Raw genomic sequence first — 14,072 nt, 5'->3', positions numbered from 1 at the left:
AGTAAACAAGGAATTAGGGGTTAGATACAGAGTCAAAAAGTCACTCAGGTTCCCAGTCTCAGCCATTCTAAAATCCTGGTTCATTCCACTTCTATTTTTTTCTCAGGCTCCAGGAGAGACTTAAATCATCTTTCCTTTTCAGGCCAGTAGACAATAAAGTTTGGGACTACAAATATCCTACCTTGTTAACTATTTTAGATAGACTCCTTTTTATTTCTCCAACTCTAAACATTTTCTTTTCTTAAACCCTTTAAGGAAAATAAAAGCATACAGATTCAAGGATGGAAATTAGGTGAAATTCTATTTGTGTGCAAGTCAGACTTTACCCACCCTGGGTAATAATTACCAGACTTCTGACTCTATTTAGAGAAACAGAAAAGGCCAAGATTAACCTGGGGACTGTGGGGGCAAGAGGTAGTATAATATCCTTAATTTGTAGTAAAGAGGGAGAAGGAGAAGAGTGACTAGATCCTACTTCAGAAAAACACATCAAAAAGGAGCTTGGCTCAAGTAGCCACCTGGAGAACTAGTGGGTGTTTGTGGAGTGCATATATAAACCAAGAACATGAAAACTTATTGATCATACAGAATAGAAAGGCGATTAATATATCAGGAGCTCCCATTTCATAACCCAACAGGAAAAGCATATTAAAAAGGCCAGCAATACTTAAATTATAATGCCTTAAAAGTAGTCTTTAATTCATAGAGTCGTTTTGAGATCATTAGGGTGCTACTGTAAATATTAGTAATATAATTTCTCAAGATTTCATGTGGATTAGGTTCTACTACTTCATCATTTACTTAGCATGGAGATTTACAATCAGCCAAGAGGGTACAGCAAAAAGACTGCCAGGTTGCACTTTTCTGAGTTCCAGAATGTACAAACAAAACAGAAATGTAAACAGATACCATAGTAAAGTCTGTAAGAATAAAACAAGTTTCAAAAGTATGTAAACTAATCCAATGACTGAGTATATTTTTCTTTTTTTTTTTTGAGTTGGAGTCTCACTCCATCGCCCAGACTGGAGTGCAGTGGCACGTTCCCAGCCACTGCAGCCTTGACCTGCTGGGCTCCGGTGATCCTTCTGCCTCAGCCTTCCAAGTAGCTGGAACTATAGGCATGTGCCACGATGCCTGGCTAATTTTTGATTTTATTGTAGAGATGAGGTCTCGCCAAGTTGCCCAGGTGGGTCTCAAACCCGCGGGCTCAGGCAATTCACTCACCTCAGCCTCCCAAAGCGCTGGGATTACAGGCTGAGCCACCGAGCCCGGTTTTGACTGAGTATATTATTCAAATACATTAAAAATAAAATTTCCTTCACAGCCAATCTTCAATTTTTTAATATTAAAGAATTAAACATATGTTATGGTTAGTCTTTTAGCATACTTACTAAAGGATAATAAAAACACATACTATAGCCAAGTACTTTTTATGATTATGCTAATGACGAATTCCTCATACACCAGTCTTTCTGGAGTCCCACATATTAAATTATCAAACATGCTAAGTCAATCATATGGATTCATTACAAATAGAAAATGGAGTTAATTTGCTACTGAGGCAAACAGTAATAATCAATAAAATTCAAATACAGCTTAATATAACTTTATTTTCTTAAAAGTAGTACAGATTGAGTATTCCTAATACAAAAATCTGAAATCTGAAACGCTCCAAAATCCAAAATTTTTTGAGTATTGGCATGACTCTCAAAGAAAATGCTCACTGGTAAATTTTGGATTTCTGATTTCTGGCTTAGGGATTGTAAACTGCTAAGTATTTTATAAATATTCCAAACTTAGACAAAGTCAGAAATGCTAAACATTCTGGTCCCAAGCATTCTGGATAAAGGATACTCAATCAATATTACTAAACCTTTCTCATAACAGGAAATGGTGATTTGTGTGAAATATTAGAAAATCTTATGAACAGAAAGGATAAGAAATAAGATTAGGTTTAGGGAATGTAAAATGTACTGTACTCGACATCATCTTATGAGTCTTTCAACTGCAAACTAGCAACTGATATGTATTTCATACAAATATATTCAGAGACTAAACGGAAAATCTAATTCTCTTTCTTCTATAATTTACAAATATAATAAATACTGCATTTGTTAAATGTTTTTTGTTATCTGATAGTAGGAGAGGATAAGAGATAAGATTTCAGTTCTATAAGAATAAAAACAAGTAAGTTGTAAGAAAAATGAAGCATAATAGCCTTCTTACACTATTATAAAACATTCACTCTAAATAATGATGCTGGTGTACACAGTACATTCATTTTTAAAATAAGTATAAATCCAATTGTACACATATCTACATTACTTTGTCAAAACTATAAATTATTTTTAAGTTAAAAACATTAATATGAACAAGTACCTATAAAAATGACTCTATCTTATTTTTCCTATATCTTGGCAAAAAGTGATGTTTTCTTCATTAATTGGAAAACATAAGGTTAATTTTCCTGTGGGGATATAATTTTTGGGGAAAGGGAGGTTATAAGAGTTTTCTACAATGGCATTTTGTGCAACCATGGCCAGTTATCATTTTGTAGCTTTTTATCAGTTTTAACAATGCAGAAATAGACTGCCTTACCATTGGTGCTGTGTCTACCTGATGGTTACAAGGTTTTCTTTCTATGCTGCTAATTCCTGTAGAAAGAAAAGATCGCGAATATTAGGTTATTATGCCTATCCATTTAAATTTGAAAACAGTTATGTCAGTACAACATGACTCATACAGCTTATAAGAAAAAATTCTCACTCAGAAGGCAGGGTTCTTTAAAGTTATATCATGCACTCTTTGGTTAGAAACAGTTGGTGAGTTTAGCTAAGACACCTGACTCAAGGTTAGCTAAGCCAATTTTCCCACTCAAGTGGCATCTAGCAATAGCACAAGATGTGTCCATATCCTGCTTTCAGCTAAAAAATTACACTATTATCTGGGCTCTGCTTTATTTCTTCTATGAAAGTTTTATTTGTGACTTGACATTATAAAGTTTTTAAAAAGAAATACCACAAAGGCTATGAAAGAAATCACTGCTTCCTTATTTTTTTCAAAAGAATAAATAAATCCATTTGAATTTTTCTTTGATCATCTGACTTCCTACTATGACATATTCTGCTATTTATTCAATCAGTATGGAGCATCTGAAGAAATAAAAAGTTCCCTGATTCTTTCCTTTAAAATGGTAACACTGACAGCTAATCTTGAGAAATATCCTTTTATCATGTGTGAATTTCTTTTTGTTCCCAGTGTCCTCTACTGTATTTCTTTGTAATAAACAGTCTTTCAGGATATAAAACGCTGCACCTCACCTGTAAAGATACAGGTTCAAAGTTTAGCTCACTTTAAAAATGAACACAAACGTGGGTCTCATTTCTTTTTCCATATCTGTCCACCAGCAAACTAACATGTGAATTAGAATATTAGAATAATTTGTTCAAATAATGCTAAAGACTGTCACAAGCAGGACTAGCTAAAGGTGAGAACTACAATATCTGTTAATAGCAATTAGCAAAAATCCTAGTAAGCAAAATGTTAGCTCCTCTCTTTTACAACCATTTAATTCATTTTTCTTAAAGTATGATAAGCAAATAAGTGAGACCAACACAAAACAATCACTTTTTATCACTTTGTAAAAGTGTATTGAAAATGCATCAAGGAACATGATTAAAATAACATATAGCTTTTGTTGGCCAGTGAAGTATAAAGCACTATACTACCTTTATTCAATCAACTAATACTTATTGATACCCGGTGATAAAAGGTGAATAAATTATTATTTCTGACTTCAAGGGTCTAGTAAAATGGGGATGTCCTATTTTAAAGAAACCAAAGAGCAAATGAACAGGATTTCATCTTAAGTAAAATAAAATATTTAAGGTAATTTTGATGGAAAGACACTCTTTTATTCATAGAATAACATTGGCTTTGGGTTTATTTTTTTTTAAAGAGTGAAATATACTGGCAAATATTCAAGTAATATAGATTCTTGATGTAAGATTTTTATAATACATAAGTTTATAGAACAAATAAAAAAAAAAATCCCACTTCCCCAGCCCCACATTCCCACAGCCCTCCTAGTTGCAACCACCGAAAGCAGTTTGAAAGCACACTGGCTTTCAACTGGGAGTGGTCACATCATGGAGCTCAGGATTTAGCAACATTTTCCATGTGTTTCTCACTATCGTACTATGATAGCCATAAAACTGACCTAGAGTTACTACTGATTTTAAAATTCTTATCCAATTAGAAAGTAATTTTAATTGGAAAAAAACCCGCTGAAATAATGAAAACTAAAATAAACAAAACCCACAAAAATCTATGTCCACAGTTTATACTATTACAAGAAAAAACTACATATTTTATAGATTCAGTTTCAGGTAAAAATATGTTGAAAACTAGAATTTTTAAAAGTGAATTGTCTAAAGTTAAAATCTTAGTTTTAAATTTAAATCACATACAGAAATAATATCATTTGGGAATACAAACGTGAATATTGTTCAAGCTTGCAGTAAAAAACATACAGGAAGGAATTAGGTCTTCCAAAAAGTCCCAAAATAGCTTTCTATTTTATGTAAATGTTATTTTAAAAAACTGACATTTGTATCTCATTTCATTTTTATTAAGGCATAACAATAATTGAAAGCTCAAAAGAAGTAGCTTGGAGTAATGATTGAGTTTATGTATCTACTTGGCTAGACCATGATACTCAGATATTTGGTTAAACATTAATCTGGATGTTTCTTTGAAGGTATTTTTTTTGGATGGGATTAACACTTAAATTAGTAGGTGTTGAGTAAAGCAGACTGCCTTCCATAATGTAAGTGTGCCTCATCCAATTAGATAAAGGCTGTAAGAAAATGACTAACTTTCCTTGAGAGTGGAATTCTGCCTTGGACTGAAACTGCAACTCTTCCCCAGGCCTCCAACCCATTAGCCCGCCCTGCAGATTTTGAACTTGCTGATCTCCACAATGTTGTGAGCTAATTCCTTAAAGTAAATTTATCTCTATACAGGTGTATAATTGGTTCTGTTTCTCTGGAGAATTTTTACTAATAATACTCTTACTTTCTGGAAAACATGAAATAAATGAAAATACAAGTGTATTTATGTTCCAAATTATAAAAGTGTTATGTTCAATATATTAAATATATAGAAATATATTTAAAATCTTTAGGTTATCATGGAATATTTTAAAATTTGAATATCTTCAAATAAACTTAAGAATACAGAACATCTACAGAGTAAATCAATCTATCAGTAAAGAAAAGTAAATCAAATATACATAAAAAAATCAATCTATTGATAAATGTTACAGCTAGATCGTCCAGTCTGAAAATCTTTTGCCTTTCAATAATTGGATGATTTACAGTTAAAGCAATTATTGCTATGACTGTGCTTAAGTTAACCAACTTGCTATTTTATTGTGTTTATTTTTGTTCTTTTCTTTCTCCTTTTCTATATTCTTTTGGAATAATCAAACATTTTTACTATTTCATTTTATGTTCCCTGATGGCTTTTTAGCTACATCTCTTCAAAGAGTTTTAACAGCTAATCCAGAAATTGCAATATACAGACTTTATTATAGTACACCTTGAATTAGGATTTCTACTTCAAGAACAATATAAGCACCTTAAAACAGTGTAACTCCATTTATTATAATGCCTTTATGCTACTGCTACCTTATATTTTACTTCTACATATTATAAGTGCCACAATATATTATCAGTGTTCTTATTTTAAACAATAGTCTTTTAAAGAATTTTTTTAAAAATTAGTCTTTTATATTTACCCATATATTTATCTTTATTTCTTCCACAGATTCAGGCTTTCATCTGAGATCATCTTCCTTCAGACTGATGAACCTCTGGTAGATCTCTTATAGTGTAAATCTGCTGGTGACTATGTTTTTGTTTTTGAAAAGGCTTTAGTGGGCATTCATTTTCAAGGAATGTATTTCCTGGGTATTGAAATCTAGGTTAACAGTCATTTTCTTTCAGAAAATGATTTAATTTCATTGTTTCTTATAAGAAGAAAGGCATCATTCTTATTGTTATTTCCCTGAATATAATACCTTCTATTTCCTCTTTGCTTTTGCAGTTTTTTTTTCATGTTGCATTTTTTTTCAGTTTAATTAAGATGTACCTAGGTGTGAACATATATAGTCTTAACAATATCCCTTCTTGGATTTTGCTAAGCTTTTTATGTCTATAGGCTGTCTTTTAGTAGAGTTGGAAAACTACCAGCCCATTATTTTTTCAAATATTTCTTCACTCCACTTTCTCTATATTCCTTGTGAAATTCCAATGGCATGTTTAGTCCATTTCACACAGTCACACAGATCTGCCATTCTCTTTCCTCTCCTGCCCCTCATACTCCCCTACACCTGTACTTCAATTTAGGTAATTTGTATAAGTTTACTGTCTTGCCCCAAGTTCAGTTATTCTTTTTTTCAACATGTTCTATCTGTTGTTAGGCCCATTTAATAAATTTTCATTTCATCCATTATACTCTTCAAGTCTAGACTTTCCATTAGTTTCTTTTTTTAGATTTTTTATTTCTCTGCTGAAATTCGCCATCTTTTCACTCATTTTGTTCATGTTTCCTCTTAAGTTATTTAACATATATGAAGCAGTTATTTAAAAATTCTTGTCTATTAATTATACCATTTTGATCATCTGTGGGATTCCTTTTATTGACTGTTCTTTTTCTTGGTTATGGGTCACCTAAGCATATGGTTACACAAATGCTTCAGAATTTGACTGTAGGTTAGAACTGCTAGACATATAATCAGTAGAGACTGAAATAGAAAACATCTTTCCTCAGAAAAGGTTATTTCCTCTTTCAGAAAGCTAGTATGTAAGGTAGGTCTTTTTATTCAAATCAGGAGTTGGCTTGGGTTGAGCTGGGTTGCTGCTTTAGTTAATTTCAGAACCTATTTTTCTAAGGGGATGAGTTCCTCCTTTTAGGAGGATTTTGGGATTTAAGCTCCTAGAGATTACAGGAACACTTTCTGCCTTTCTCCCAGTTTCCTATGTCACTGCTTATGCTGCAAAGGTCCTGTAGGGAAACTGATGGACAGAGAGGACTGACTCACATTTTGGAACTTTCAGATTCCAATCTGTCATACCAGCCTACGTGGTTCTTAGAAGTTCATTTGATCTCTCCTTGTCTCAACAGTAACTTTGCTTATAGAAGGATCGTTTCTCTGTTCTCAGTTTTATTTCAATACATTCTCCCATGTATTAAAGTAACTGCTGATCTTTTACTCCTTTTATGCAACAGGCTTCATTTTTTTCTGGAATTTATTTTACTTAGACATATCTGTGTCCACATCTCTTTGATGGCTTTTTAGTTTATGTGAGGTCTCAATGTTCCAGTAAGACTGATGATCATTACCAACCTTGCACATTCTAACTAGAAGTAAAACTCTACTTTCATTTAGTTATGTTGTTCTCTTTATTTTTTTCTCTTTTCGTTTTTTTGATCAATTTCAGTACATACTCCTTTTTCCCTCTGACTACTGATCTTGAATTTTCATTTTCAATTTTTATCAATATTTCAATTCTGTTTTTGGTTACCTTTTGAATCATAATAGCAGTAAGCATACTTATTATTTATCCAAATAAAATGTCTGAACATCCCTCCAGTCAAAATACTATACTTACCAATACCTTCTCGTTCTACACTAAGAGGAAACTTTTAGAAGGCTTTTACTTCTCTATTCTTCTTGAACTTAGTTAAGTTTAAATAGGTGAAAATGCATAAAAATTTGTAGAAGTCCTAAGTATGAATTTGTGAAACAAAAAGAAATACTGTAAGAAAAAAAAATCAAATATTTTTCTCTATGCCTAACAGAAATATCTAATGTTTTTCTCTGTCTTGAAATTTCTGTTCTTATTTAGTTGTCATGTGATTAGAATACTCTTTAAATCCTCGTATATCCAACTATGGCTTCCTTTCCTGACAGATCTATAATGCCTTATCTGAATGATAGATTTTTGGATATGAAATCCTTTACCTTGGTTGTCTATATATGCTATTCCACATCAGCCAGCTTCTAGTGTTTTAGAGGAGACATCCAATGTTCATGTGATTTTCTTTCCTATGCAAACAACCTTCTCCTCCTACATAGAAGCCTGTTATATTTTCCTTTACCCAGGAAATCAGAAATTTCACCAGGGTATGCTTAAGTGTGTCTTTCTTAAAATTAATCTTTCTTAGAACTTGAAACACCCTTTAACTTGCAGTCTTATCGTTTTGCTCAGGGAAATTTTATCCTATTTTTAAATTTTAGGGCTCATTTTTGTCTCTACCATCACAATTTTTATCTTTGTGATAATTCTTACAATTAATATTGTGATAGTAATTCTTACAATTAATCTTCTAGACAAGCATCTTTTTCTCTATGTCTAATTATTGCAAAATTTGAAATCATGTAGTTTAGTTTCTTTCTAGAGATCTAAAAAGACTAAGGCAAGAGAGCTGGCAAATCCTGAATATTATATCATAGGGTCTGGTAGATCCTGTGGACCACAATGGCCTTAAAAGGGGCCTGTACTCCTCACAGAATTGGCTTCCAGGCCCAGTTATTAGAAGACGGCTTTAACTTGCAACTGATGAGACTTGAGAAGAGAAGCTTACTCTTGTGCCCTAGCAGAGGGGTGTCAGTTGGACAGGTTTGTTTTTGTTCTAACTCAGAAACTCCATTAGTATGCTGGAACCACAAACCATGAGTAAGCAAAGAAAACTAACAACTTTCTTAAAGGGCCTCAGTAACCTAAAGAAGTTCAAATAAACTAGGACTGGTGATACCACTGATGCCAATGAAAAAATTAAAGGATTTCTTAAATTAAAACAAAACAAACAAAAAACAACTATTAAGAATTTTAAACAATTTAATTAACAAACAACTAAAGTAACCTCATTTTAAAAGAAGAAAACAGTGGCTTTCAGAAAGTAAATCAGAAGGTATGTAACATTCCCAAGGTCATACAACCAAAGAGCAGCAACCTGAACTGAAAACCATGCATCTAAGTCACAAACCCTCCAGACCCACTATGTGTTTGTTTGGCCCCTAACTTTACTCATGCTGATATCCACAGTGCCTAAATAAAATGCATAAAACACAGAAGGTCCTCAAGATTTGACCCAAATATTAACTGAATGGATGTATTCTCTTATGCCATATCTACCAGATACATGCTGCAATGCAGTATTAAGTGTATTAGTCTTCAGAATACTTGAGTTAATGTTCTGGGACTGATTTAAAGAACATTAAATTACTACTTATTTTGGTAATAGTCTTATTAAACTTACTGCAAAACTGAAATGTATTACAGTCATGTGCCATATAACAACATTTTAGTCAAAGACTAACCACATACACAAAGGTGGTCCATATTTTTACTGTGCCTTTTCCATGTTTAGATACATTTAGCTACACAAATACTGATTATCATGTTGCAATTACTTACAGTATTCAATACAGTAACAGACTGTATATGTTTATAGCCCAGGAACAATTGGCTATACCATATAGCCTAGGTATGTAGTAGGTTACACCATCTAGGTTTGTGTAGGTCCATCCTACGATGTTTGCAAAATCACCTAATGATGCATTTCTCAAAATGTATCCTCACTGTTAAGGAATGCATGTCTATGCTTAAAAATGTTCCTAACTTTTCAGATGGTAACACAGTATAGAGAAGATAATGAAAGAAATTTTATGCTTCTCGGGAGACACTTTTAATATTTTATTTTGTTGAAAATCAGGTCATGATATTTTACCCCACTGGACCTGGCTAATTTGAGAAACCAAATTATAAATGTTTAAGTTTCTCTAAGCCTAATCAACCTTCAATTTAGGAGCATGATCAAAGAAAGAGAGAGAACAAAGACAAAAAAATGTACTGCAAAATAAAAACAGGCAGAAATATGTGCTCAATTCTGAAGACAGAACATATATCCAGCAATCTTATATATGGTCACCAAATGGTTATAGGGCTACTCACTAAATATAAAGCACAGTGCTCCCTTTCATAAAACCTTCTTATAAGTTATTTATTTCAGGCAACAATGTATCTACATATCCTAAGTCTGTTTTGAAAATCTCCACAAATCTCTCACTATAAAACATAGAGAGAATTATGCTTTGATTATCTGTAGCTATGGAGAAAAAATATATTTACTATATTCCAGTATAATATAGTTATAGAAGGCAGGGATCTTTTCTGCTAGTTTAACATAAAGTTGTCTGTACTGAGATGCAAGTCCTTCTTAAGAAATGGAAAAGAAATAAAACTTTTTTCTGATAATAAAATTTTATAGCTAGAAAGTCCAAAAGAATCAATGCTAAGATTAACACAACCAGTAACAGAACTAATAAAATAATTCAGAAGGTTAGCATGATATAAAATTTAATATTAAAAAATCAATATCCTTTACCTATTCAAACAAATTAGAACATAAAATAGAAGAAAGTACTCCGCTTATAAAAACAATATAAATATAAAATATGTAAGTACAATATGAAGAACACCTTAAAATACTTCTGAAAGAAATAAAAAGTACGGGTGGTCCTCAACTTATAATGATGGTTTGACTTAATGATTTTTCAACTTTACAATGGCTTGAAAGCAATATGCATTCAGTAGAAAGCATACTTTGACTACCCATACAAGCACTGTCTTCACTTTCAATAGAGTATTCAATAAACTACACGACATATTAAACACTTTATTATAAAATACGCTTTATGTTAAATGATTTGGCACAACTATAGGTTAATGTAAGTGTCTAAGCACATTTACATTTAGGCTAAGCTAAACTATAACGTTCAGGTTAGGTATATTAAATCTATTTTTGACTTATTATGGATTTATTGTGAAGTAAACCCATCGTAAGTTGTGGAGCAGCTGTAGTCTGGAATAAATGGAACATCCCTTGTTCTGCGACAAGACAATGTAACATCATATACATATCAATTTTCCCCATGATAATAAATGAATTTAATATGATTCAAATTTTAAAGAAAGTTTAAAAAAATAAGTTAATTCTAAAATTCATATAGAAGAACATGCAAGAATACCTAAAATATTCCTAAGGGAAAAAAAAAGTAACCATTGGAAATAAACACTACTAGATATCAACACATACTATAAATAGCTTCTGTAATTAAAACAATGCGGTATTGATACGTGAGTAGATATGTAGACCAGTAGAAAACATTGACATGTTTAGAAAAATATCCAGTGCATACTGGTATATGACAGCAAGAGATATTTTTTAGTACATGGTACTGGGATAACCAGATGGACATCTTGAAAAAAGAAATTTGATCCATACTTCACAACATTTGCCCTGCCAAGTCAAAAGCCAAATGATAAAGTGGAAAAAAATATTTGCAATTTTCATTATTGATAAATGACAAGATTCCCTATTGTGTAAAGTAAAAGCATACAAATATATAATAAGGCAACTTAAAATTAGAATTGGAATTATCAATATAAACTCACTGATATTTTAAAGTTGTACTTAGATGTGTTTACTGAAATGACCTAGAAGTAATCATTCCTCAGTAGCAATCAGTGTACTTAGTCCCAGATTTTCGTTTCTAAATTTCCTTATCTATTAATAGTACCACCAGACCTGCTTGGAGAAATGACTGATTCCAGCTCTAAGGCAGAGAAGGTACAGGATGAACCTTGGACATCATAAGCAAAGAACTCAAAGGTTAAATGGTTCATATCAAAGGACCTAAGAACACGAATGAAGAAGCACTTCTTTGCCAATCTGAGCCACAAAAAGACAAATATAGAAAGAAAAACACAAACTGAATGAAAAATAAATCCATAACACTCAAATACAAAGAGTGACAGGAAAGGGGGGGAAAAAAAGGAAACACTCTATTTGACTGAAGAACACCAGGCAATAAATGTAGAAGTGATGATAGCACTAGAAAACACCATTTTGTGTCTCTTCCCCACTATGATAATTAATTTAGGCAAGGATCATCAGTAGATGCTGAAACCACTGAGTGAGACTTACTAACTCCACTAAGACTTAGTAAGATTGGGAACAAGATATTCACATGGTCTCAAAGTATCATCCCACTGGTAACTTAACAATTACAAAAGAAAATTTTATTTTTACAATGGAGAGATCTGGTTAAGGACTAAACTTAGCAACATCATAAGTGGGTTAAGGTTAAGGTTATGTTGTTGTTAGCAACATCACCAGTGGTTAGGGTTAGCAACCTAACCTTATCCATCATCTGATATGATGTAAAACAGTACACATTACTTATAGTACTCTTAATAAAAAAGCATGAATATATTCATGATGAAACAAATAAATCCAAGTGTTTGGCATTTTATAAGACAAATGGTCCAGTCATACTCTTTAAAAAGTAAATGTCATGAAAACAAAAATTAGATTCTAGATTAATTGAAATTAAACTAGACTAAAATGACAGAAAAACCAATGTAAATACAAATCTGAACTGAATGCTGGACAAAATAAGCAAGCAAACAAAAAATTACTAAAGATAGTTTTGACACAATTAGAGAAATATGTATATAAACCATTTATTAGATTAGAGTCTTTGTTATTTCTCTTAGGTATGAAAATGGTATTGTGGTTGTAAAGGAAAATACTTTAGCAGATGCATGATGAAGTTCTGGGAAGGAAGAAGTAAATGGTGTACATTTAGGGATTTTCTTTTTCATTTTCTTAATTTTTTATGATAAAAATTGTCAAAATAAAGTTGGGTAAAATAGACCCTGAATAGACATTTAATGATCTTATAGTAGGCAAGCAAATCATCAATGGTTTTGAGTACTGCAAAATCTTCCACATAAGCAGAGTAAGCTGGTTTTGAGATCTTACTGAAAAAATTTATCAGCATTATTTAAAAACAGAAAACAAACAAAGCACTCCTTCCCCAACTCTGAATTTATCAGACCACCTTCCCAAAAGTAAGAGAAAGTTAAAAAATGAATGCATGATAAATAACTACAATATATATTTATATTTTACATGTTGATTGTTCCACTCAATAAACTTACCATGTTTGTTGAAAAATAATAATTTTCTGGGAAACTTATGTCTCCAATCAGAGGTAGGAATTATAATTCTCCCTTATTAGTTTTTGTTCCTTTACAATTAGAAAAAAATATATCTCAAAGAACAATTTATTAGTAAAATATATCTTGACTCTGGAGTCACTTTGTATGTACTGAAAGACTGGCTCTAGTAGCATATTATAATGTAGATATTTCCTTTTTATCCAGATTTGTTATTTCAGTGAATTTTTTTTTAATGACCTACAACAACAAAAGAAGCTTCCTCTATTTTCCTGTTTCCTCAGCTTTTCCTTATAGTCTTTTTGGGCAGCAAACATTCAAGCTATGCACTTCATATGTGACCATGAACTAGTTATTACAACTCACACCTTGTAGGAAGATCTCCTGAGCTATGTCAGTCTTTAATGATCTTCTATTTATTCCCAAATATTAGTCAAACATTAAGTTAATCAACCCAGTGAATATATAAAGTTAGCATATCACCAACCTACTTTTAAACTCATGCCCAAATAATTTAATTTTGCAAACCAATAATCGTTAAATACCAACTATGCTAATATCTATTTAAAGACCATCAGGAACTGTAAACCATTTTTAGTATTTGTTAAGCTTCCTCCATAGACTCTAATAGGAGATTGAAGTCTATTCAAATCACATTATTTGTAACATACTCTGATTTATCTGATCTGAAGACAGTAAGATATGCTTTTTTTTTTTTTTAAAGCAGGATTTACTGAGAGGACAGAAAAGCTCCCAGAGTGGAAGGGGACCTGAGAGGGTTACCAGTAAGGTATGCTTCTAATAAGCTCTGCCGCATATTTATTATATTGGCAAGGCCAAAATATTTTTATTCTGCGTGTTCAACTCTTAAAATATAATTTAATATCTGTCTTTAACACTAATACTAATTATTTCAACAATAATGTTATAGTAACTTGAATATCAAAAGTATAAATACAAAAAGGATAAGGGTACCAT

General features: G+C 31.9%; 1 protein-coding gene across 3 annotated transcripts in view; it reads right to left on the bottom strand.

Moving 5' to 3' along the window:
- Window positions 1-14,072, bottom strand: part of AHI1 (Abelson helper integration site 1) — a 204,428-nt gene that overhangs the window by 74,351 nt on the left and 116,005 nt on the right. For all 3 annotated transcript variants that reach the window (XM_008065442.1, XM_021716221.1, XM_008065440.1), the window contains exon 21: window positions 2,599-2,654. In XM_008065442.1, the coding sequence (XP_008063633.1) occupies window positions 2,599-2,654 (56 nt within the window). The remainder of the gene's footprint in view (window positions 1-2,598; window positions 2,655-14,072) is intronic.

The sequence above is a fragment of the Carlito syrichta genome, unplaced genomic scaffold, assembly GCF_000164805.1.
Source record: "Carlito syrichta isolate Samal-C Ts95f unplaced genomic scaffold, Tarsius_syrichta-2.0.1 Scaffold308352, whole genome shotgun sequence".
Classification (NCBI taxonomy): Eukaryota; Metazoa; Chordata; class Mammalia; order Primates; family Tarsiidae; genus Carlito; species Carlito syrichta.
Note: the sequence above shows the minus strand (reverse complement) of the source record. Positions and strands in the feature narration are given on the sequence as shown.